This window comes from Bolinopsis microptera, chromosome 11 (assembly GCF_026151205.1).
Source record: "Bolinopsis microptera isolate Bmic1 chromosome 11, MBARI_Bmic_1.0, whole genome shotgun sequence".
NCBI classification, from domain to species: domain Eukaryota; kingdom Metazoa; phylum Ctenophora; class Tentaculata; order Lobata; family Bolinopsidae; genus Bolinopsis; species Bolinopsis microptera.
Genome location: NC_087082.1, coordinates 10,841,486 through 10,869,459, shown reverse-complemented (window position 1 = coordinate 10,869,459; position 27,974 = coordinate 10,841,486). Strand labels below are relative to the sequence as shown.

The following is a 27,974-nucleotide window of genomic DNA, read 5'->3' as shown; positions in this document are numbered from 1 at the left end:
ACTCTCATAACATTGAAATCAAATCCGTATGAAGTATAACAATATTTGTGATTATAAGTATAACCACACTTTTCATCTACAGTGTCATAATATGTACTGTGTATCAGTGTTTTTAAAATGAAGGTATGACCAAATACTAATGATTTCAAAAACGAGTTTGATATTAACAGGAGATTGAACTGTTAAAAGAACAGACAAATTTGAATACTGATGACTATTGCCGTAAATATTTCTCTCGTGGCAATAAATAATAAAATTATTAAAAATATAGACATTTTGAAATTAATGAGGCTTGTTTTGCCATTCTCTTAGAAACGCCACCTGAATTTTGGATAATTCTTACACTCATACTAGACCGTCACTTTAGCACAGCACGTGAGTAGCAGGACAGCTGATATGAAAATCTTTAGCTAACAAATAACGACATTGTTAAAATCAACTACTACACCCGCCTTATAACGTTGTGAAAGGTAACCAATATCTCTAAGGACCTAAGCTAAGGGATCGTCCACATAATATCTTAGCCATATTTGAACATCCCTCTCGAGAGGGATGTTCAAATATGGCTAAGATATTATGATCTCGGCTCTCCCCCATCACGATCACTATTACATTTACACACAGCTACTGTGTAGAAAATTCATCTATTCATGTAATTATTTCCAAACCCTCCCCTCGGCTGCTGCTTAGTATGTAAATAATCCCTTAATATCCTAACTTCTTATAAATAGCATTTAAATGTCCGGTTAAGACTATTAAGTAAAATATAAAAGTGAAATCTGAATTTATTAACATCCTCAAACCCTCGTACTACAAGGTCCATCATTAATACGAATAAGAGCGAATTAGGATGTTAAATTGGAGGGGTAGCCACTAAATTTAATGGTGGCTCAACTCCTAGAAATCTTGGCAAAAATCTCAGATTGAGAATAGAAATACTTGATATTGTCTGGCGCATTGTGCCAAATATTTGTAACTTAACTATAAACTGTGTCATGTTATAATTTAAGATTTAAACTACCAACGTTGTGTCATTATTCAGTATGTTACATCAAGGAAATTCGTGATCTCAGCTGTAGCAGTACTTTACTTTAATACGGTAACAATTTTACCTACCAATGTAAAACGATATAATACAAATTTTCTTGATTAGCTATGTTTTAGTCATTATTCTCTCCCTTAGCTCAAAGTAGATCAAAACATTTAAGTGCTGTGACTTTTTACGGTTGGTTAAATTGAGTATATCAAGTTTTTATAAACCCACAAAATCCTACAATTTAACAAAAAATCAACCGTTTGTAGAAAAGTTGAGGACTTATTAAACTATGCAACAAATGTTCAAAGAATCAAAATCTTCCGAATAAACCTGTCTGCCTAGTAATTGAACGAAGAAATACATCATATGCAAATAAACTGCTCGGTTGAGGCGCCGTACTGTTAATTGTTAACACAGCCTAAAGAACTGTGTCGATGATACAACGAAAGTTAACATATTATATCAAGCGCAGCAATAAATCTTTTATCAGATAAAATATAAATAAAAGCATTTTCTAAAGTTCTTTAAGTTTTTGGTAGACATGCACAGCATAACAATCATTTTAAACGAATCTGAACACCCATAGCCACTTCCTTCTGGCTCTTAAGATCGAATTTATTGTTGGTAGAAAACTATGTTATGAGACTGTTATAATCCTGTGACAGAAAAATAATGTCTGTTGGAAATCTTTTATTGAATTACACTTGATTACGAAATAACTCTAAGCTCTTTTAAATTCTACAGTTTGGTCACTGAATAAAATAGGGGGTTTTAGGGTTTGGGTACGTGATACCAAGTTTATGGCTTATGATTGGGGTCAGGGCAAGCAAATAGAGTTCGGGTAAGGACAATGTTTAGGAATAAGGTTCTTCATGGATTAAAAATTAGATGCTCAAAACTGCTGAACGATGTGAGATGAACGTTGAAGTTGCGCTCCACTCAAATATAAATCTTAGCGCATATTGGGTAGTAAACACATTTCGTGATTAAAGCAAGCTTGCCTAGGTAGTAGGTAATCTTGAAGTTTAAAAGTTCGACCTGGTTAGATACTGCAAGGGTCTCACGAAGATTGCAAATTGATAGAACATCAAATCACACCCAACCGAGTCCAGTCTCGAGGGTCTTTGAGTGGAGATCGACACGAGGAGCTTGTTAAAATCAGGGACAATATTTTCATATTCCCCATATTATCTCAACTCCTAGTCCAGCACGCACAGATAAACACTGACTCTTTAACGGCGATATATTAAGGATGTAGCTGGGTAATGATGAATCACATAGAAGGTAGCAGAAAGAGAAGGTGGGCTAGTTATCATCATCTCATGTATCTTTATATTCACCGGTATTCACTGAAATTTTAATGTTATGATATACGCACTCAGATTATAATAACGATAACTCATACAACAAGCATAAGGTTTAAGAACAAATTTCTTTGAACGAATATTCTTGAAGCTAATAAACAAACAGATTAGCCAGAAGTAATTAAGTAACATATTATTAAAATAACATTATAAATTAATTAATTAAGTAACATATTAAAATAACGCTATAAATTAAGTAATTAAGTAACATATTAAAATAACATTATAAAGTAAGAAAGTAAAATAACCTACCCGCGGTGTCTGTATATCTCTATATTCTGAACCGGACAAGTTGAAGTACTCTTCTAATCTCCAACAAAGTGATTCAAACGTGGGTCGGTCCTGAAATATATAATATTTTAGAATCCCAGACTGGTTCGGGTCGAGAAGATTCCATATAATAGGGTTTACAGGGTGGACACAAGTTCGTTACATTGACTTAAATGGTATTCAGGCATCTAGACACTGTCGCAATTGACTTATAGGGGCTTTGGGAATAAGCTATGGAAAATTGCAAATAAATTTGACGGCATTATAAAACCTGTGGATTCTCTTTCCAACAATCTCTCATAATGATATACAGTTCCTCCGGGCACATAGGTGGTTTCTTCATTCTGTATCGGTTCTTAGTTATAGCTGTGGTCACTTCGTGGTTTGACATTCCTGAGATTTGTTCTTTTTAGAAGCAGGCTCATGATAAGTATTGAATGTTTACATGTTAAAAAGCAAGGCCCGTATTTGTTTCACATGCAAAAACAGATAATATGCGGTAATACACTGCATCAATACAGCGGCCAGCCTGGATGCGACTAAAGAATGCTTTTAAAATAACAGCTTTTGTAATCTTGTTTTCTGCAGAACAATTGAATAAATCTGATGATTTATTCAAATTCCAACGCTTTGTTAAGAATTCTACACGTTCAAGTTTTATTGTTCACTATTTGAAGTTTCTACATGTATAAAGTAGTAACTGAGTGTTCAAACCTGGGTACGGTGTTTTGCCGTAAGTTATAATCTCTGTCAAGAGTATGCCGAAACTCCACACATCTGACTTGATGGAGAAGTTGTATGGCATCTGGATGGCCTCGGGTGCCGTCCACTTTATTGGGAAGGGCTTTTCTTCCTTGAAGTTGGCGCTGTTTCGCTGATCTTGGCCGTACACAAATCTTGCAAGACCAAAGTCACAAATCTGAAATTGAAAGAGATTTGAGTTTTACAAAATATATGGTTTCAGCAGCTGATCAAGTTGAAACAGAAAGTACAATTTAATAATAAACCAATACCATACTCCATTCTACAACTTCTTAATAATGACGATACGTTGAGTGCTTACCACAGCTTACTTATAATGCACAGCACAGAATCGCGCGCGCTCAAATTCAGACAATTTTTGACGCGGCATGGTTTTTTGTGATAGAGTTTCCGTCACGTCATTATAAGTTGCTTCAAGTGACGTAACCACAAACCAACACGGATTAAGGACAATCGAGACATGTTCTAATGAGACAAAACGGCCGTGACTTGGAAAAAGTGATTAGAGGAACAACTTATTGTGTAAAACAACAAGGAAATCATGAAGCGTCATCTTTGGATCTAGATTATAATTCTACTCAAACAATCCATTTATCAGATTTTCCGTATAACCATTAGCATTAGATTAGACTGTGTACTAGGAGGAAATACATTTGGAACTTTTATTGAAAAACTTCTGAATTTAAAGACTGAGAGGCGAACAGTTAGTATAGGGCTTTCGTCAGGTCACATGTCAAAACAAATAAGCTCTAAACCAAGTGTAGATCTCATAATTTGCTACAAAAAACAATCTTAGTACATTTCAGCTACAAAACAAGAATATTCCTCTCACCTTAACAGTGTTATGTTCGCCGACCAAAACATTCCTTGCTGCCAGATCTCGGTGAATGTAATTCATTTTCTCGATGTAAGCCATACCCTGAGCAATCTCCGCGGACATCTGTATTAATTGGGGCAGCCTTAGGTGTCTCCCTGTAACAAATGTTTAAATTCAATATTGTGATCTAATAAAACATATCATTAAGTAATGAGTTGTTGGTTTTATTAGTGTACCTTACGTATCAAGTTATGCGAATTATGTGGATAATTCGTTTTGTTAAACATTGTTATCAGTATTATATCGGTAAATATAATCTCACATACCGCTCCCTTAAGATCTTACGATTATACCGGAATTCTCTAATAATTAATCTGGATTAACTGCTGGATTTGCGACTAGCCTAGTCATTGGTAGTTGAACAACACATCATCGTGTCGCTGTATGTGTTAGTAGGACCATGTCATCAGCTAGACAATTTAAAAACTGTCATGCCAGCCCTCTTATACGTAATACAATACCGCTGAATGTCCAATTTTCAAGAAAGATTTTCTCAAATACTGACCAAGTACCAATATCAAAACGTTCGGAGGATTGGTAAAAGCCATCTTAGATTTCAAAATACTGTCGCGTTTGAAACATCACGAGTTTTCTAAACTGGTTCTTGGCAGTTTAATGTTGGAAAAGAGAAAACCAGGTCCCTTACAAGTACTTAGCAAAGTTCAATGGTATGATTTTACCGTTAAATATATGATTTCAGACGAACATATAAAGGGTTTGCAGTTCAAAGGATCTTGCTGACTGTAATCTAGCTAGATATCTATGTTTACGAGATAAGGACACGAAGGCACTTCTTATACGTCTTCTGTCCGACTTCTGTCCGGACAGTCACCTGTCATTTTAATACAGCATCAGCTGGCAGCTTTACATCATACAAACTTTACAATAAATCACATTACATGAGTTACTCTTGGTATTTATATTCAGTAATATAGAAACTGGAGCTTTGCCAACACGGCCTCTACAACACAGCTGGCTCAACGTCAAACACGAGTCCCGGATAATGTTATCATGTACGCATATAGTATCAAACTTGGCGTATTCATCAGGAGATAGTATTAGCACTAAGTGCTCTACAATTAGCCACTATCAGCGCCACTACTCAAGAAACTGCAGGATTACAAATGGGAGGGACTCTTTCTGTCTTTTCGGTGTTTTCAGCAGAAAAAGGCTCAGCCATCCAATTCTTAGAAAGAGAGTGTCACGGTGTCATGTTCCAAGAAAGAGGTACAAAAATAAACCTGGTGATTCAAATTAAAGCTAATTTCTTGTCAACAGAACAGCCGTTTATGGAGGATGGCGTGATTCTAACATGTTCATGGCTTGAAAGCAGCTGCGTTACCTTGACTACCACTTCACTTCATCACCACGTGACTGTCCACCTATTGCTAGTGAAAACAAACTCTAGTACATTCTCATCATATCACAGTGTTAGAGGCTCAAGTCACATACTCCAATATAACACTTCAATATTATAAGGGCCCGCTATAATAATACTCCAATATTAGTGAACCAGCCAATACTCATGAAACTGCCCTAACTCTGTCAGGATGGGACAGACACTTTTATACGGCTTCCCATACTTCTTCTCTGCATCATATTGACTCTCAGTAGTTCTAAAATAAAGGCTATATTTACCCCGCTATTATAAGTTCTAATATGGCGGCACTAATCCCACTGTATAAGAGAAAGATCAGTATGTGCCGGCTAGAAACTCACCTGACCAGTTTTAACGGACAACAAGTTGAGGAATGTGAGACCACATACCGCTTCTAAATAATGCGCAGTTTTCTAGAAGGAAGGACAGTAAACCCCTGGAGGGAAGGAGGGGCCGGAGGGTTGGCATTTTGACAGGAGCAGGGTCACCATGTTTTGTGAGTGTATTTGATTTTCGTTAGGATATTGTGCACTGTGTAACATGTTATAATTTTCTGAGGGAAGTGCTTTACACAATATATTATAATATCTATCGGGGAGCAGGAGGTGAACTATATTTATTTGACACGTGACCGTGGTTCTAAGTTTTGATTGATCACCTCCCCACCAGTATTATCCAGATCTATAGGTTCTCAAAACAGCAATAGCAGTTCATTTACACTACAGTCAAACCTCCTTATACAGGGACCCGGGTACCTCGATATACCGGGCACGGGCCTCTTCTTATCCCCCAAACTTTTAGTTAATTAGCTATCTAAGGTACTCAAAACAGCAATAGCAGTTAACTTACACTATTACATTCCACATATAGATCAAGAAGTGGGGGGTTTGTCATGGATAATAGAAGGCACTTTACGTAACAACATACACTCTAAACACTAAGAGGTGTGTATACAGTTTATTCCAACTAATGATTTAATGAACTATCCACATAAATCTCAATAACTTATTCATTTAGTATTTAACTGCACGTCTGCTTTACATAATATTATAAAATACTTTAATTTCTAATATAATTAAAATAAAGATATCAATAAAATAAATGTATAAAGAATTTAAAAAATCTTCCTTACCTTCAGGCTTTTGTAGGTAATTGTGCAAGCTGCCATTACACATGTATTCAGTGATGATGAGGAAGGGTTCTTCCATTGTGCATACTGCAAATAGTTGTACTAATTTGTTGTGTCGTAACTCTTTCATTACCTGAAACAAGAGGATATTAATGAAAAAGATAGTGACATTTAAAGAGATATTTAAATAGATAGTGAAATAGATAGTGAAACAGGTAGTGAAACGGATAGTGCAGTGATGAGTGAACGTGATAATTTGACGACCAATGCACACCATCACGTGAAACCGGAGATAAAATTTAAATGACACAAAGTGATGAATGGATGAAATGCTATCTAACGAATAATTTTCGAAAATTAGAATCAAATTCCGATGTCTACACATTCCGTAAATACTCTTTCGTAACTTCTAACGATCTTTGTTCCGCTACGCCACATCAAGTGTGGTATGTGACTGCCACTAGAGTCGTTTACAGGTTATGTAGACCATTTCTGCACATTTAGCGGATTACTCCATCATGACGCGACGTGTGGTAGATGGAACGCAGATCCAGCCCAACAGACCCTGTACCGCACGCTTTACACCCTGTACCGCACGCTCTTTACACAGATACTTTTACATCACGGTTCAGTGCTACCACCACCAGGATTGTAAGTCTTTATCATAATTCCTGATTTGTGATTATCTCCTCATTTTAGGATTTCTCTGGAATTATCTTCATGATCTAATTATTTTACTTTTTACATTGATTTTCTATTAGAAAGTGGTTGGGAAGTTGGGAATGGCTATTAAAGTTTTCTTTAAATTGTAACAGCAATTGTAACGCACATCAAAAATATTTGAAATATGCCAGCCTGTAGAATAAAGTGACAGTGGAAAGGAACCGTTAGTAACGGCCTGGCAAATAAAGACACTTCAGAATTACAGTACATTACAACGGCTGTGTTGGTGGCCACTAAAGGAGATATAATATATTATATTACATTATACGTTATTAGTGGAATAGACAATAGAATGTTCTACAACACAACGCTTAGGGCAGTATCGAGATAGCCCGACCACTGGTCCGCGGACCACTGTCCGCGGACCACTGTCTACCAGATCATATTACTGTATAATAACAGTATCCCCTGAATCAAGCAGGGTTCACATCATCCCCTGAATCAAGCAGGGTTCACATCATCGCACGCGAATTCCAATCAGCGGTGGTGTCAAGGCTTATTAAACGATTAACCTTACGAGATCAGTTCACATCATGCAATATATAAAGAATAACTATTATCAGACTGCATCAATCATTTCTATCATCAACTCCTTCTTGAACAACTACAACTATGGTCTCAGAGAAAACGAAACGGATGAACTCAGCCCTACCCTGCGACCCTATCTCACCTCTCGACAAGTGGACTCAAGCTGGTAAAACCCTCATCGTCTCCAGAGCCAACCCAAGCTTCTGCGTTTTCTGCAACAAGAGGCATGCTGGTATATCATGCACTGCTCATGACCCTGTAGCATCTTCTGATGCCGGAGGTCTTGCTTGTCCACCGAGAATCTTCAGTCCTCGATGGGATCCTACATTCTACTACAAAAAATCATTCTACTACAAGATATCAACTATTCACAAACACCTGTTGCTTGATTCAGGGGATACTGTTATTATACAGTAATATGATCTGGTAGACAGTGGTCCGCAGACAGTGGTCCGCGGACAGTGGTCCGCGGACCAGTGGTCGGGCTATCTCGATACTGCCACGCTTAGTCGCTGAGAGGAGAGAATTGTCACATTTAATTGAATAATATCACACTGATTAATTATCTTAATTATCTTATCACACTGTTAAAGCATTGGTTACGGTGAAGCTATTCCTGGATTTGGTGCAGTTTTAACTTTTAAACCGATCGAAAGTTAGCTGACCGTATTTCTAGATTGTCAGAAATGGCAGGGGCAATGGGCAGGAGAGCCCTTAAATAGATAGAGTTACCATAGCATTATTATAGCTCATAACACTTGGGCTGATCATTATTGGTATGTATATTACACAGCACAAATCCACTGTCTCCTTTAAACTTGTAGTACTACTACACCACTACTACACTACTAGTACAATGGTTAGCTGAAGCTCACTAATTGCACCAAATGTGTACATTTGAACATATTACACGGCCAATAATGAGATAGCAGCGACTGCTGCCGCTGCTGCGTTCAAATACATGACAACCGCGTGTGTGTGTGTGTTGTTGTCAGGATTCAGCACAGTACAATAAACCATGTGTATTTGTTTAGGGCAATAGATCTGTCTATATTCTGTGCTCATTAGCTTTGCCGCTAGCAGGTGGTAGAAACTTCTGGATTATTATTGTTACAGTACGAGTGCTTGTGCCATGTTTAGATAAATACTATTTAAGTGATTGTAGTAATCAGATAATCATTATTGTAAGTAAAGTCCATGTTTGATGTCACACAGCTACAGTAAACTGGATCTACGCACGTACACACTAAACAGTAGTAGTAATAGTAGTAGTTATAGTAGTAGTAGTATAGTATAGTACTACTACTATGTGTACACACTAAACAGTAGTAGTAATAGTAGTAGTTATAGTAGTAGTAGTATAGTATAGTTTAGTACTACTACTATGTGTACACACTACACAGTAGTAGTTATAGTAGTAGTTATAGTAGTAGTAGTAGTAGTAGTATAGTACTACTACTATGTGTACACACTAAACAGTAGTAGTAATAGTAGTAGTTATAGTAGTAGTATAGTATAGTACTGCTACTATGTGTACACACTAAACAGTAGTAGTAATAGTAGTAGTTATAGTAGTAGTAGTATAGTATAATAGTACTACTATGTGTACACACTACACAGTAGTAGTAATAGTAGTAGTTATAGTAGTAGTAGTATAGTATAGTACTACTACTATGTGTACACACTACACAGTAGTAGTAATAGTAGTAGTTATAGTAGTAGTAGTACTAGTATAGTACTGCTACTATGTGTACACACTAAACAGTAGTAGTAATAGTAGTAGTTATAGTAGTAGTAGTATAGTATAGTACTACTACTATGTGTACACACTACACAGTAGTAGTAATAGTAGTAGTTATAGTAGTAGTAGTATAGTATAGTACTACTACTATGTGTACACACTACACAGTAGTAGTAATAGTAGTAGTTATAGTAGTAGTAGTAGTATAGTATAGTACTGCTACTATGTGTACACACTACACAGTAGTAGTAATAATAGTAGTTATAGTAGTAGTAGTATAGTATAATAGTACTACTACTATGTGTACACACTACACAGTAGTAGTAATAGTAGTAGTTATAGTAGTAGTAGTATAGTATAATAGTACTACTACTATGTGTACACACTAAACAACAGTAGTAATAGTAGTAGTTATAGTAGTAGTAGTATCTCTCTCTCTCTGTTTTGGTCAACGGTTTCTGGCCTCCTAGTGAAGAGGGAGGCCTTCTCGCCGTGCCCACAGAGTGTGACTCCTGCTAGCCACACTCCAGGACTCCCTAAGTATATACAAAAACATAGAATAATAGATATCAACGCAACAGACCTCTGGAGTCTCGAAGCTGTTACTACCTTGCTCAGAGCAAACCCACTTCAGATGTTCTTCTTTGGCGGGCAGGCGAGGGACTTCCGAGCATGGTCCACACCTGAATATGTGTCACTATCTGGGATGGTCCTGTGTGGGTCTAGTGTATGATTGTTTATGAACCTTGGTGTATGTCCTAGATGCTTATCCAAATAGATCGTCTCTGTCAAACCTTGTTGACTGTTCCACGAATTTGATAATGTGGTCGAGTTTACTATTGATGAGTTCCTCAATTGTTAGGATGGGTTTACCAAATATCCTCATTCTAGTTGTCATCAGCTGGATGCATTCACATAGGAAGTGTTGTGATGTTTCTGCTTCCCCTGGGCAGTGTTCACAGTCTTGTGTTTCGAAATTGGAGTTGTTTGCTACCGTCTGGAAGTATGCTAGTGGGCTGTGTCCTGATAGTAGCCATGTTAGCCATCTGATGTGAGTACCTGTGATGTTAATTTTCTTGTACCTGTTTTTGTTGAGGAAAAATGTTAGTGGGGTTTTTCCTTTATCACTGAGTGCCACCTGTTTATACTTCTTGATATGGAGATTGAAGAGGTAAGTAGTAGTATAGTATAGTTTAGTACTGCTATGTGTACACACTAAACAGTAGTAGTAATAGTAGTAGTTATAGTAGTAGTAGTATAGTATAGTTTAGTACTGCTATGTGTACACACTAAACAGTAGTAGTAATAGTAGTAGTTATAGTAGTAGTATAGTATAGTTTAGTACTACTATGTGTACACACTGCACTACACAGTAGGTTAAATGATAAAATACTTGTCAAGTCCACCACATCACATGAAATACCTTGTACAAGGTACAATGTACAATGTACATGTTATAGGCTTAATATAAGGGTAAATGACCAAGCTGACGTGTTTAAAACAGGCAGCATTAGCTCCCCAACAAAAGCAACCAGTATGGACTGTGAGATATCCAAGGTTAACAGTGTTATATTTGAAGACACAATTATATAAATGATATCAGCAGTACGGGGGTTTGGATATCATATTTTGGGGGCACACCTACCTTAAAAGCTTAAACAGCTCGTGATGGCTAAAACAAATAAATCTGTGCCAAAAGATAGCCCCAAGGTAACTAACAAGCCAATCCTACTGCACAGGTGCTAATGAGGCACACTCTGAGGTGTGAAAAGCGCAGCAGGGCGACATATTTAAACAACCCACGCAGCAACACAACTCCATTAGTCATGATAAATAGTATAGCAGATTTAGATCGATCAGTTTTTAGGTGCAACGCCCACCGACGCTAGGTGCAACGCCCCCCGACGCTAGGTGCAACGCCCCCCGACTCTAAGTGCAACACCCCCACGCTCTTATGAAGGCACCACTCAGTAGGACCCAGTCGTGGGCTCTTGCTGTTTTCAGCGCATTTTACCTCCTGCCCATTCTACTGATGGGAGCTGGATATGGCCCGTCATCTTTCTACATTACGGCTATGAAATGTAGAGGTAAAGTTTTTAAAAACAGGGCTTCGTTGTCGAAGCAACGCCAAATTGTGAAGGCACAAAGTTTTTAAAAACGCATCTTCATTTTATGTAGCGCATGCTTTCAGATAACTTGAGAAAGGTAAAGTTTGCATTTCTCACTTACTTTAATGCCCAGTTTATCTTTCTTACGCCATGAAATGCTGCCCATGATTTTAATCTTTTCGATTGATGATCCCACAAAATCATGAATTTACCATGATCTCCTATAATCATATCTTGCTGAATGTATGATATATCGTTCTCTTTCACTTTCATTTTATCTTTCACTTTCACTTTCAGGAATACCAGGAGTGTTAATAGGACTTTACGGACTGTTCTATGGGGTGGGTACATTCTTCAGTGTCTTCTTCGACTGGAACAACTATTTGAGGGAGAAGCTAGGAATAGACCTCAAGACCATGATCATAGTTGTTCATATGATGATGACTATCAATTGTGCAGGTAATTTGTTTAATCTTTTGGTGTTTACTCTTTATCACGGATCAGTAATTAAATAACAACCTTATCTCTAATATTAAAACATTGAAACCGGAGCTGAGAATGTCAAATGATGGAGTAGTTCGCTGTTTATTAGGTACATTCTGAGCTGAGACTCTTGAAGCTATAGAGTTTAAATCATGGCGAACATTGATTGTTTTGATAAAATCAAGTTCAGCTTAGAAAAATGTTACATTTTTCAGGAATCGGTATCTCAGGAATGATTGCAGACAACAAAACCGCAATGGCACTGATGCTGATCTTTCGTCTAATGCAAGGAGCAACAAACTTGGGCGGGTGTAGAACTCATGTTGAAGGTTGTAAGATATGGTTCAAGGAAAAATTCAGGCTTGCACTAGGGGTTATTAATGGGGGCTATTACGTAGGCTCAGCATTTTGCAGCGTCCTCGGAGGTTATGCATATGATCACTATAACAACTTCACCATTCCCTTTCTTTTGATCGGAGTGTGTTGCTGCTCCATTGTCATACTGAATCTGGTTGTTTTGCCTAGCAAAGAGGAATCTGTCCTAAACAGAGGATACGAAGAAGTAGAAAATGAGCCTTTACATTGGAAAGAGATAGAAGCTCTAGCTTCCTCAAGGAAGTCAGTCGCTATCGATCATTCTCTGATAAAAGGAAAGCACGAGCGTAAATTGAGTCTCATTTCCAGAGTTGAAACTATGGAGGTAATTTCTGGCTCAATAATAACATTAGATATATTAGATACAGCTATGATAAAAGGGAGAGATGAAAGCACATGGAGTCTCATAACTCCGATAGAGAAAGGATATAATGAAGCTAAATCATGTAAGGAAGCCAATGCCATTTCTGCTTCATTTGCTTGCACAGATGCTGATCTATCAGTGCTGAAAGACAGTACGTGTTCTCTGAGTCTAATAACACAAAAGGAGAGAGGACCTCCCACAAAACCCCTAGAAACAGAAGATGAAGATATAGATAGTTTAACACTTTATGCAGCATTCCCAGTCATTGCAGACTTCTTTCTAGATGCAAGTTACGGTTACACGGTGGCTATCGTGGCGCCCTACCTGCTACAAGTGTTTAAACTGTCAATATCTCAAGCTGGGTTCTATGTCATGACTCTGAACCTGGCCATGGCTTTTGGTTCCACCTTCTCAGGGCTCTTGATACAGAAAAACTTGCTTACATCATCTAAAATAACGGGCTTGTCAGCACTTATGGGCATCACTGGACTCTGGTTCCTCTTTCCAGGTTCTGCAGTGTCACTGCTGCATAAATCTGTTCCTTACACGGCTTTTGTTTCACTCTTCTTTATAGGTTGCGCGTGTCAGATGGGATCCATGGCTTGCTTTAAAGCGATTGAAGATCTTCAAGTGACTGTGTTGAAGAAGTCGTTTGGAAGAACTACCATGTCCACTGCCTCGTCCGTATTCTACACGATAGTGACGTTTGCCGGGGCAGCTGGGGCTGCCATCACAGTCTTTGTTATTGACTATTTAGGCTATGGACAGGGCTCGTGGATCATCATTGGTGGCTTGCTCATCACTTTCGTAATAAGTGTTGGCTTGGAGATTACCCTGAAGATCAGCCAGAGAAGAGACATGTGCTCTGTCATACCCGTTACATGTACAGTATAAGACTAAACTGTGATCGAGTTAGCATTTAAATTAAATGTTTATTTAGATAACTAACAGGAAATGATTATTATTTGACATTTTGTGAAAACTTTTCGTATTAATTAGAGATTTTTATATTGATTATTCGATTTTAACGTTAACATAAGATTACAGGTGTTTTCTATGAAAACACTTGTTGTTATATTATACTCCGCTTCAAAAAGATTTAATTATTCAAATTTTAACATATTTAACATTATGAATGTGTTTTAACATGTTTGAAGTATTCCATGTAAATGAAAGTTTTTAAAAATGGGTATTTGTGTTGCTATGCAGACAAGGTATGTTTAATTGAACACGTTTAAGTCCAACTTTAGGGCCTGTGCTAATAAGGGCTCCAATAATTCACCTGAAGTCACCCTTACATGGTATGTTCTGGTATGTTACATGGTATGTTCTGGTATGTTACATGGTATGTTCTGGTATGTTACATGGTATGTTCTGGTATGTTACATGGTATGTTCTGGTATGTTACATGGTATGTTCTGGTATGTTACATGGTATGTTCTACCAGAATGTGCAACAGAAATCCCTTGAGAGTAGTGTGAGAATGGTAAAAATAGATCTCAATGGTAAAAATAGATCTCACTAATAATAGATACACTTTTAAAACTATTTATTTCTACAGTCTATATTGGTAATTAAGATTGAATAAAAAGTCATGATAACACGTGAAATGTGCCACAAATACAGTCGATTAAGATATAATTTTGATAATATATTGATTGAACATCGCACTTGAATGTAAGGAATAATAATATGGCATCTGCACATGATGAAAAAGTCGTTATACTCCTTCCGGGGTGAAGATGAGATCCGATTTGTAATTTGTAATTTGAAATGTGTCACAGAGTATCATGGAGTCTGTCATTATTGTCTCTTTTTCTGTTCAACCCTGCTATATTCACACAATCACGGAGCTTTACCGTTTCAGGTGCACAATAGCTATAAATAGGAGGAATCCGCAGATCTGTTTATTTTGTGATGTGATGACGTATAGGTTTGTATAATGATTCACAGATCATGTGAAGTTTGTCTGGAAATCTTGTAGTGAGCTCAGCTTTCATTCTCCTCGATCAAACAAAATGATATCCTATATAAGGAGATACCAGATATCATCCTTGATTTAAGGAGGCACATGATTTAATGATACAACATGTAAATAGAACGTAAATAAGTAAATTATCTGTCAACGCGTGCAATATTTAATTTGATTAACCGAATTCGTCAGTAAGTTGAACCTGCTATGATCTAAAAACCACCCAGTTAACGCAGCCTGATAAGTTAGAAAGGAAAAGAAGAAAACTGTAGCGGTTGTAGGACTTGGTTTTGTCTTCTGCCCTCAAAGGCCACCGAGAGTACCTTTGAGACAGGCTATTATGAGGACAAATTAGGGCTAACTAACACTACCAGTGAACCTTGTTACAAACCAGGAGGTCTCCACGACACTGCGTGTAACTATAGTAATATCATACTATTGAAACAAACTAGTCCGAGACAAATTATTGCAATTTTGTCAGACCCTACTTTCGTAGAATATACTGGTGGAGTCCTGTTGTGACATACCCGGGAATTATACTGGGCTTCTCTGATTCTATCCTTATCATTTGCATGAGAAACAGGTTTTATCCAAGTTAATCATTTAGATATTTAATGTAGAAGTAGAGATTGAGTTTTAGGAGATCCTCACCTTGACATTAACAAGCCAGCTAATATTCAATATATCTCGTGCAGTGATGTAATAATACGTAGCAGTGCACGTCAACAATAAACATTCTAAACCGGCAGCAGCCATCAACCGCTCACTTGTAGTGTGTCAGAAACTGCACGCCCAACCCCGATCAGAGGGAGTAAGAGGGAGTGATGAGGGAGTGAGGGAGTGATGAGGGAGTGAGGGAGTGAGGGAGTGATGAGGGAGTGAGGGAGTAAGAGGGAGTGATGAGGGAGTGAGGGAGTGATGAGGGAGTGAGGGAGTGATGAGGGAGTGATGAGGGAGTGAGGGAGTGATGAGGGAGTGATGATGTGGTGATACTATGTGAACGAAACAGCTCAGAAACATCAACAACTTCATTATAAATGAGATTTAAAAGAGTACACGTGCTCTGTACAACCAATTTCTTTTGTGGTATCTCCAAATATAGTAGTGGTAACCCTAAACAGGGATAGTAATATTCTAGACGCAGCACATGGTGTGTCGTGAGTGTTCCACACTATAAAATACAGTGTAATCTACACAAGCACACTAATTGAGCTGTAATTTGTAATTTGTAATTTGTCAGTCTGGGTTGAACTCACATTAGCCTCTTCAATAAACTCTTCTTTTGTCATCTTCTGGTCGGTTCCACCAGTCTTCAACATTTTCACCGCTACCGGCACTGTTCCCTTCCAAAGTCCTGAGGTTCAAAACTATCAGGTCATTATAATGTTGATGCAATATTATCATTATTATATTGTAAATATCATGCATTATCTTGATATAATGTGTGTTAGTATGCAGTAATGTTATTACTTTTATTACAGTATTTATATTAAATACAAAATTGATGATATTTAGCTGGCCTGTTGGCGGCACTTTGTTGGAATGTTGGCGGCACTTTGTTGGAATGTAAGTGGCATTGTCAATGTGTAGACAATGGTAATGTGCATTATAATTGACCAGAGTATTAGTGGTGTTGATAAATGCTAATAATAAGTTGCGTTACCCAGTCGGAGAGGAGACAACTTACTAAAACCAGCCACCCTAATTGAGACTATGTCAACTTGTTGCGTTTACAGTTCCTGTGCAAGTTAATCCAGCTTAGTACATCACAATTTGGAGTCTGTATCATAGACACTATACATGTGGAGTTGATCTAGATTCTAGACGCTTGGAACTTGAGTCTGAAGTACAACAACCAGATGTATTTGAAGTCGAGCAACTGACCATGACTCTCAGACTGCTATTACTTTAACGCCCTGAACATAACACAGAACTCACACGGTTTTACTTTGTGGATAATATGAAGAGTGCAGCCTCCCTGCACACACGTGTTGATTAGTTATAGTGACTTGTTGACCTGTGAAACACACTCTAAGATAGGTCACATAGGTAGGTGGTCTCTATTTTAAGGTGCAATATTACTAGAACAGGGGCCGGGGGGGGGGGGGGGGGAGTCATCAATATTTTACAGCACCGTCTCTAGTCACTACTCTGCTGGAACCACTTCAAGGAAGTAGGGCATAAAAACAACACCGTTCACACATACAAGTGTAAGAAAACGTTACCGCCTGTCATTGGCTGACAAATAAGCAACTCGTGCCTGTTTGTTTGTGGGTATATTAATGCGTTTACACAGAGATGTAGAAGCTGCTAGAATAATAGCTTATTACTTACGTCATGTATTATGATTCGTAGGTCAGAATGTTAATTCCCATGTCATTAAATATTGGACAATTTCAGTTCAATTTTAATAATGATGTTCACTTCAAAAGCAAGCTGTATTCGATGCCAAACAGAGAATTTGAAGAATTAAAAATAAAATGCTTGTGAAGCACATCAAAGCACTCTGTAAGTGGCCGCCTGGAGTACCAATGTTAATGTGTGACTCAGACTAGTAACTAGTGTGACAATTGTTCCTAGTGACATTAGTGTGACTAGTGACTATAGCATGACTGTAAGTTATCCTTAGGCCCTATGCTATGGATAGTTTACAATGCCCTAAGGACCTTAGGGGATGTGTTCTCTTCAGCAATGTGTGTACACAATAGCATCTCCATTCTCCAGGGTAGTAGGTCTAACACTCTATTTTGTAGCTGTATTGAGTAGTGGGAACATGTAACTCTAGTAGTATAACAAGTAGCTAACAAGACATGATTAGATTGGCTGGTCATCACGACACCCCCCTCTGCCACTCAGTGCCACTTTTAACACCATTAAAGTTGTGATAAACCTTCAGTTTCTGCTCTGGTTTCTGTGACCCTTAACAAGTGGCCAGATCCCAGACTCAGGACTATTACAACCCGTACACATTATCGACTTGGCAGACTTTAATGGTATTATAGACTTTAAATTGGGGTTTTCAGAGCTGAGGTGTGACATAACCATTACACAAGGTAAAGGTTGCAGTGGATTTAACAGCTGTGGTTTGGGCCACCTGTCAACGATAAAAACATACACTCAGACCTAGAGTACTGAGTCAAAGTGTATAGAGTGGAATACTTCTCATCTACTTGTGTGACAACTAACAACTGTATGACACTCCGAATGTGTTACTACACTCCGAATGTGTCACTACACTCCGAATGTGTCACTACACTCCGAATGTGTCACTACACTACGAATATAATGTCACTACACTCCGAATATAATGTCATTACACTCCGAACAATATGTCACTACAATCCGAATATAATGTCACTACACTCCGAACAATATGTCACTACACTCCGAATGTGTCACTACACTCCGAATGTGTCACTACACTCCGAATATAATGTCACTACACTCCGAATGTGTCACTACACTCCGAATATAATGTCACTACACTCCGAATGTGTCACTACACTCCGAATATGTCACTACACTCAAAATGTGTCACTACATAACACTCTTCCATTAAAATATAATGATAATATTGTCTGATACAAATATATGGTGCTGTTGGTGCATGGTGAATTCGAGTAGCCGATTTGAAACATAACTTCGTCATAATTGCGGAAAATATTTCTGACGAAAATCTTTCTTTATTTCTCCGGAATAATAAAGCATGAAACTACATTCTTGTAGTAAATATTTGTGGGTCCGCATAATACCACATCTTCTAGTCAACTAGTACGTATCAGTTGATATTTTATCACAATATAATAGAGTCAAACTAATACTCGCGAGGGTTACATTTTACAGGAGTATTTTACGGAGGATGGGATTATAACGATAGTCTGTAATATTGAATAGTTTACAGTTCTCCACTAGCAGTAGCAGGAAACCAACAGTCTCCACCAAACATTCACCACTCTACTGTAAACACCTATTGCAGATCCTAACAACTTGTAATTAGTGTGTTAGTAACTGCTAAAAAACAGCTAAATCTTCCCTAAAAGAGAGTTTTATAAAGGAGCTGAATGTTACCTTTGTGTACGGTTGCGAAGTGACCAGTTCCCAGTTTCTCTGTGAAGGTAATCTGAGCTCTGTCAATCTCCCAATGGTCCCTCACCTGAGATATAACGTATTATTATCCACAATAATTCATTAATTACAGAGATATTATATATATTATATTAAAAGTGAAGATACGCAACTCATTTGACAGGTCAATAACGTCAAACAGTCCAGTCTGTGTTACCGTAATTAGAAACTAATTAGAACAGTAATTAGCAGGGTAATTGCTTATTATATCGTGACGTGATGTACTGTAATCTAACAAATCTATTAGCCGCACAGCACGTATTTCCAGGCATCTGTACAGTGTGTGGTGAGCAATTAGTACACGGTGTGTGCGACATGTGTACAACCAACCACTCTCCAAAGTAACACTGCAGTATTAACAAGTTACCAGGAATTAACAAGTTACCAGGAATTACTCTGTCTTGATAGGACAAGTTACTCGGGCCTATCACAGTACACAGTAGTACACACTAACTTACTATTCTGCAAACAGATTAGAATCGTAATGTCTTAATATAGTTAGGATGTTTCATGTTAAGCAGTCGTATGTGATATTGTGGATGACTTCCGGTTTCAAGTTATTCCTTTATCCGGTTACTGCTCACTACTAATTGCTCAAGATATTATTCATTATACTTATGACATTGCCCCACTTTACTACTCAAATGGTCCTATTATACTACTGCACGGTTAATAATCACTAGAGATGCTGATTACTGGTTCAAATCTAAGTGTTCACAGTAGTACAGTAAGTACCCTGGTTAAAACCTATATCCTCTTTCCTCTTGCTTAACTTTACTAACTTATAAACTGAACTGTACAGAGGTTTTACTGTATAAACTGCTTGTCACTGACCTGTCTGGACAAGTCATTGAATGGTTTCTCAGTACGAGTACAGGGTGTGGCTAGCTTCCTCACCAACCCATCTTGGTTCTCTTTGTAGTGCTCAACCAGCGCCTTCAGTGTGGGGAACGTTTGCTGGGAGGAGTATTGTGTTATTGCTGCTTTGTTACATGTTAGTGTACGTGATATTAATATATTGATACTATACAAGATATTAATATATTGATAGTATATACATGATCCAGACAGACAATGTTCTGTAGCATGTTTTTGAACAATGCAATTTTCTAAATTTGTCAACAATTTCAATATTAAGGAAAATATTGAGGAACAATAAAATAGTCGGAAATCTTAATTAAGAAGTAAGTGTACATTATGTGTATTATGTGTATTATAATCAACACAATTACACAGTACACACCCTTTTGGCAATGTAGAACCGTCCGTCATCCCATCTCCTGATCCTGTAATGTTTGACACTGTCCTCGTCTCGGATACTGAGACTGTAATCCCCAGGTTTACTCTCACTTTCCCTTATCAGGAAGAGACCGTTACAGTTCTGTCCTTTGTACAGCAGCTCACGCTCTGCATCTGCTCGCTTGATGTTACCTCTGTACCAACTGCAAATTTCAAGGAATATACTGTTATGAGTTTGTTAAATAAATCTGCAGAAACTGAAGCGATTCAAATCGGCAATTTGTAGATCATTCAAATAGAACTTTCAGAATCAAACATAAGCATCCAGTGGAAGAGAAAACTTACTCTTCGCTGTGAATACCACGTGCATCTGCCAAATAGTTACTGGGAACAAATCCCAGATTACCAGTGAGAAGCGACTTAACATGCCACCAATCTCCCTCACTCATGTCAAGTACCTCCATCTTTTCTCCTTTACGGAACTGAAGGTCATCATCACTCCGTGCTTCATAGTCATACAGAGCTATGTAGATTGGTCGCTGTGTTGTCTGAAATATTATAAGTAAGTAAGTAAGTAAGTAAAATTTATAACATCACATCATCACACATGTCTACAAAATATCATCGCACTATGTGAAAACATATATAATAAATATTTCCCCACCAACATTAATTATTTATCAAATACAATGTTTTAAAAAAATGTATCAAAACATTATCCTATTTAAAAAACTCAAACTTCCCAGTGGAATAAAGATTTATAAATCGCTTCTTTGCCACGTCATAAGGATGAAACCAAAGCTAAAGATAATCGTTATGTTTCTCTTTATTATTCTTACTAAAACTTCATTAGAAACATTCCAAAAAAAAAAGCAATCATTTGTAATACTTTTAGAAATCTTTCTTAAATCCTTTTAACTTAATTTTAAAGCCTAAAACTGTCACAGAGTTCTTGACATCCGGAGTTATGCTTATAAATTTAATCACCAAAGTAACATACATAAAAAATGTCACATTTAAAGACAAATGATTCCATAATTTTGCTGCTTAAATTTCGTTTTAGTTACCACACTAGCAGCAGTGGCATCAGCACCAATGAGTATTAAAGTTTGACTAACCTCCTTTGCATGGTTGACAGGTACAGGCTGGGGAGTGTAAGAGTTGGGGTAGGCTGAACTGGAAGGTCCTACATGGTGGAAGTTATCTTGCCTGGTCACTTCATCTTGATTGGGCTTGTTTCGTTGTTTACTAAAACACGCTCCCATTACATGGTTTCAGACATGCATCATTATTCTTGAACTGTTTGGGTATACAATATACATGTTAGTACATGTCGTGATGGTTACCATCTCATAGTCTCATATTTTCCTATCTAAGCCTCCCCATCGACATGCCTTGAGAAAAGTTAAGTGTGCAGACAACATGAAATTTTGTGCAGATAGAATTCATATCAGTTTGTTCACAAAAAATGTGGATGTGCAGTTAGAATTGCTATTGTGCAGGCAACAAGGTTACCATGTCACGGTTTTTTCTACCCAATCCCATCAATGCCCATGCTCATTTAAGCCGAAGTCAAAATCAGTCAAAATCGATAAATCAAAAAATAAATATTTCTGATACCATATTCTATTGAGCTGAAAGATAGCTGTACTTGCTAATTAGAGGACAACGAACATGATGAGGATTTCACTTTCATCACAACTCAAGCTTTAGCTGTTTTTAAGCCCCCATTGCCCATTTATTCCTCAACTTTTGGTCGCATGGGCTTAACTGTTTTTCATGGTTTTCCTATCATTCGACTGAATTAACTGAATAGAATAGAATAGACATTACAAAATTGTGTAAGGGTGAACCTACAGATCCAAGGAGTTCTGTCGTATGGCTTGTACCAAAGCACACCAAAATCAGATATGTCGGAGAAATCAAATTACAGGCAGTTGTTGTGTTACAATTCAAGTACACAAGATAATTAGGGTAAAACTATGGCAAACTGCTTCCAGTACAAAAACTTGTATGCCTTCGTACTGTGCTCTTTATAGTGGCGACGGGAGAGGGATTAGTACATTAGTGGTGGCCACATTTTAGAAACTGATTACATTATTCCACCCTGAATTTGTCCCAGGTATTTTCAAAATCAGCTGGGCCAAAGTAAAGTCTGGCCCTAGCATAGTAGCAACAGAAAAGATATCCTGGGCCATGGCCAAGGCCTGGTCAATTTTATGTAAATCCTAGACAGTGTCTTAATTCGATATCTTATCCGGGACTCTCAATCGCTTACATCTGCACCTGAGAATCTCTCAGCAATGTGTGGCTGTCTGCGCGGTGGGCTGTGTATTGTGTATATAGCTGAATTTAAATTTAAATTTATTTGTAAATGTATAATAATATTAAATATGTATTGATTGTTTTGTGGTAACTAAAAATTTTGTTTTACTAAGAATTTTGTCTTACTAATTATAATTCGAAGGGAAATTGTTCAAACAATATACACAGATAAGTTCAGCAATGGTAATTGTCTAGCTTTAAGGTTAGAGACCCTCGAAAATGAATAAACCGATACAATAAAGGTAGAAAATAAAACCCTTTGAAATACATAAAACGGTCAACTAAAATTTGAATACTAATTTGAATAGGATCTGCAAAATCTTTGAAATATTAATAATAATAATAATAATAATAATTTAAACTTATAGATTATAGTGGCACAACAACTTAAAATGCACAGGTGTGCCACGAAAACAAGTCAGGATACAAGAAAACCTGAAAAGCAATCCACATTTAGGTTCCAAACCATAGAAAATTGTAAAGACTTGATACACTAAATTACAAGGTTAAGGGTATGCACTTAACAGTAGAAACGTTGAAAAAGTAGTAAATTAATTAATATCAAAAGCACGTTTAAAAAGAAACGTTTTCAGATACACTTTAAAAGATTCCAGTGACATGCAATTCTTAATTTCAAGAGGCAGCTCATTCCATAATTTAGGGCCAACCTTCTGAAATGATCTTTCTCCATACTGTGAATATACTCTTGGTTCAGTCAAATAGATAAGATGATTATAATTGGCATATTTAAACATATCACTTAAATAATCTGGTCCCATACCATTAAGACATTTATAGACAAGAAGCAATAACTTATATTGAATTCTGTAACTAATAGGCAGCCAATGAAGGTCTTTCAGAGTGTCTCCTAGATGATCATATTTATATAGTCCTACTATAGCTTTAGCAGCTGCATTCTGAACGAGTTGGAGTTGGTGGATGAGGTTGTCACTAATTCCATAATAAAGAGCATTGCAGTAGTCCAATTTGCAGACAATGATGCTGTTAATTATAAGCTTGAGCTGAGCTTTACTAAAGAGATATTTTCTCCTTATTACATTCCTAAGGAGTCTGAAACAATGCTTTTTGAGGGACATGATTTGAGGCTCAAAAGTAAGATGATGGTCAATTTGAACACCAAGGTTCTTTGTTGTGCTGACAAATCTGATACAGGTATCATTTGATAGCTTAACTCCCCCTATACTGACCTGGTTTAGAACTTGAGGTGAGGCAATGATAAGTATTTGTGTTTTTCCAGGATTAAGTTGAAGGCAATATTCAACCATCCAGCGCTGTATGGTCCTAGCGCAATTCACAATTTGGATGCCCAGAACATTTACCTGATCACAAGGTTTGAAAGTTTTATATACCTGGTGGTCATCTGCATATCCTTGCACATTGAATCCAGATTTCTCGATGGTCCTATACAGAGATCTGATGTATATGTTGAATAGCACCGGTCCTAACACAGAACCTTGAGGTACACCAAATTCTAGAATGATCGTATCACTAGTAGAAGAGCCTATTCTGGTTCTTTGAGTGCGGCCTACCAGGAAACTCTTGAACCATTTAAGAGCAGTACCTCCGATATGGATCTCTTCAGAAAGAATTTTGAGTAATTTTCTGTGTTCCACTGTGTCAAAGGCTGCAGATAAATCGAGCATCATGAGAACAGTGGAGGATTTGCTATCACATGCCAGCAGTAGGTCATTTGTTACTTTTAACAAGATGGTCTCAGTAGAATGGAACTTCTTATAGGCAGATTGCTGTGGAACATTGAGATCATTTTTAGCCAGATGTTCATTTAACCTTTTCAGCACAACTCTCTCGATGAGTTTACCCAGAAAAGAGAGGTTAGATATAGGTCGATAGCTCTTGAAGTCATTTGGATCAAGTTTGTGGTCCTTGATGGTAGGAATAATGTCAGCAGTCTTCAAACCGTCGAATGTGCCCTTAGCTAGAGACTGGTTCACCAGTTTGCACAAGACAGGAATGAAACTTGTGATATTGTCTTTGAGGACAGTTGTTGGAAGAAAATCAGATGGTGCACACTTGATTCCACTTTCTTTGATTATTTCAGTCAACTCATCCTCTGTGCATGGTTCAAATTCATATAACCGACCTTCACAGTTGGAATTGTTCTGTTGATTCATAATGTGTTTATCAACATCAAAATCTTCTATGCTGGGGAAATCTTTCCTAATGTTCTTGATCTTTTCATTGAAATAGTGATTAAAATCACTGCAAAGTTTTGAAACATCTTCTGATTCTGGGAGAGGAGTATTCTGATGTCTGTCAAGCTCACGATTGACAATGCTATATATAGCTTTAACATCATGTTGATTTTTGTCAAGTAAACCTTTATAATACTGTTGTTTTTTAAGATTAGCCATGTTTGTTGTTTCATCTCGGATCTCTTCAAAGAGTATCCTGTTCTCCTCACTTTTATGCTTAGTTCTCTCGGCTTTCCTTCTAAGTTTCCTTTGATCTTTGTACTCAGAATCAAACCAGGGAGCATGGGGAACAAAGCTTATAGTCTTTTGGACCAAAGGTGCATGTTCATCGAGGACACTACCAATGCATTGGAAAAATTGTTCACAAGATTCAACAAAGCAGTCTGCCAATTCATAGTCAGAGGAACACATCAGTAAATCAATCGCCAACTGATCACAATCCACGGTTTTAAGCTGTCTAGTATTGATTGTTTTAGGAGCTTTGAGGTTAGTTTGAAACTTCTTGGTGGCAAATATGATGGGGAAGTGATCACTCAGGGTACAGTTTTTCAGGATTTCAATTGTAGACGTTTCAATAAAGTTACTCTGGTCAAAGAGCAGGTCAATAGTTCCTCCACTCATGTGGGTCGGATTTTCAATAAGTTGCTTGAAACCATAAGATGAGGTGGTCTGCAGCAGTTCAGTTGAGTTTACAGTAATTGACTCTGTGTGAATATTGAAATCTCCTCCAATTATTATATAGTCACTTTTCAGACTTGCAGAACCCAATAAGTCATCAAGTTCCTCAAAGAACTTCTTTGAGACAGGGCCAGTTCGATAGATGCATAGGACAAGGATCTTCATGTCAGGAGTGCACTTTATAGATCCAGCGATGAATTCAAAGGTTGTCAGGTTCGGAACTTTCAAATTAACAACAGAGAAATGTAATGCCATGTTGTAAATCAGAGCAGTGCCACCACCTCTGTTGTTTGCTCTGAAATCATGAACAATACTGTAGCCATATGATTTTATAACTGCTGTTGTAGTATTGGCTTGGTCAGATAACCATGTTTCAGTTACAATAGCAACGTCTACATCATGATCTTGAAGTAAGCACATAATGTCGTCACACTTATTATTAAGACTTCTAGCATTCCAGATCATATATCGAAGTTGATGCAATTTCTTTGGTTTGGAGGAAACTAGTTTTTTGAATAATAAGATAGGGAGGCTTTAAGTTTCTCTTGCTGAACCCGGTAAGAAGGACACTCAGTAGAAAATGCAGCATGTTTACATAAATCATCAGGTGAGCCAGACTTTTTGCAGTTGATACAACAGTATGTGGGCATTAGATCATTTTTCTCCTCTGAATTGTTGTCCTTATTATCACATTGTTGAGTTTCATGTCCAGGGGCGGCGCAGAAACCACAATACACTTCGTTTTTACAAGTCTTAGAATAGTGACCAAAGCCTTGACACTTGTTACATCTCTTTATGTAAAGTTGGTCATACACTTGGCAAGACAGTAAACCGAAGAACAACCTGTTATTATTATCTTGTATAGCAATTCTAATATTATCACTCAACCTTATGATGGCTTGTTTGATATTTTGGTTTGCACGGAGAGGTTTCACAGACAGAACATCAAACAGTGAAGAGTCTGCTTTGAGGCAGTGAGAAATGTAAGGATTTTGCTTCAGGATGGTGTTCCTTATCTCTTCTTTGTGATCTCTACTAAAATCCTTAGGTAGACCAACAACTGAGATAGTGGGATATCTTTGCTTTGGTTCTTTCAGTTGATTAGCAGCTATACCTGATGATATCAGCTCTGTCTTCAGATTATCTCGTGAAGCTTGGGTTGGTAATATGAGTACTTGATCACCATTACTATCAACATATTGCTTATGAACCTGGATTCCATTATCAACCACTGTCTTTTCTAGATCTTTACATGGAACATTAGCACCTTTTGTAACAACCAGCAAGGATTTTGTTCTTATTTCATCGAGCCACACGTTCTCACCCTGATCAGTAGCTGGTTTCAAGGTACACTGTGCTTTGGCTGTCGAGATGAGATTATCAACAGGGGAATGGTTAATAGATTTCCCAGCAATTACATTCTCCAATAATTTCTTAATCTCTGTGACATCACTAGCTAAGTGTGTTACTCTGTTGTCAAGTACCTGAACATGATCATTAGTTGTGCTAGTCTGCTTCACTTGATGATGTGTAAAGCAAGGATCACACATAAAGAGAAAGTTTCCCATATGTTGTTCTTTACTTTTGTTCGAACTGTTTTGTACAAAAGCTGTGTAGAAAGACTTGGTACAGGGATTATTAGGCATTGACTTAGACTTGGGCCTAGCACTGTTTGAGTCATTTGAAACAGGAGCCACACAGAGGGCATGAAACAACTTTTTACAATTGATACAACATACCGTTTCATCTTTAACTTGGGCTTTTTCAACTGCACAGTTTGAACAAGTGCCATTTTCCTCAAGCTGTCGAGGATCTTTTAATACATTGTCATTATCCTGTAATGGTACATAATTCGAAGACACCGACCCGGCCACTTTAATTTCCATATGATCTATCTTTGGGGGCATCACAAGAAGATCCTGTTGGGGAGCAGGTCTTAAACTGTAGTCACGGGGGGTAGTGACAAAATTTGAGTAAGTGGCAGTTTAGGGGTCCTCAAATTATTTGTTATATAGTAGTGTTGAAAGTATTAAGACTTAAATAGTCTTCTGTCGCGAAAACATCAAAACATGGAAAACAGAAATACAACTATCCTAAATCTATTATCTATAGATTTTTGGGTTCAAAATAATTTTAAACTATTTTCACATCTACAATTAAATACATTTATTAAGTATTATGTAATGGAATAGAAGCGTTTGCAGGGATAATTAAACAATCAATATTTCTTAGACTAAATGGTGGAAAAGAAAAGAGAAGACGC

General features: G+C 37.4%; 2 protein-coding genes across 2 annotated transcripts in view; one reads left to right on the top strand and one right to left on the bottom strand.

Annotated features, from left to right (window-relative positions):
- The window catches only part of LOC134822799 (protein ABHD13-like), a 948,842-nt gene that overhangs the window by 866,118 nt on the left and 54,750 nt on the right, over window positions 1-27,974 (top strand). The window lies entirely within an intron of this gene.
- On the bottom strand, window positions 8-27,732 carry LOC134822592 (tyrosine-protein kinase SRK2-like). The gene is made up of 13 exons (XM_063833720.1): window positions 27,708-27,732; window positions 21,593-21,775; window positions 20,820-21,022; window positions 20,479-20,677; window positions 20,070-20,192; window positions 19,179-19,263; window positions 16,367-16,464; window positions 6,820-6,949; window positions 4,265-4,404; window positions 3,385-3,589; window positions 2,942-3,063; window positions 2,653-2,742; window positions 8-2,385 (listed from the first exon to the last, which is right to left on the bottom strand). Exons 2-13 carry the CDS (start codon window positions 21,737-21,739, stop codon window positions 2,383-2,385), a joined length of 1,545 nt encoding a protein of 514 aa, XP_063689790.1. The 5' UTR covers window positions 21,740-21,775; window positions 27,708-27,732; the 3' UTR covers window positions 8-2,382.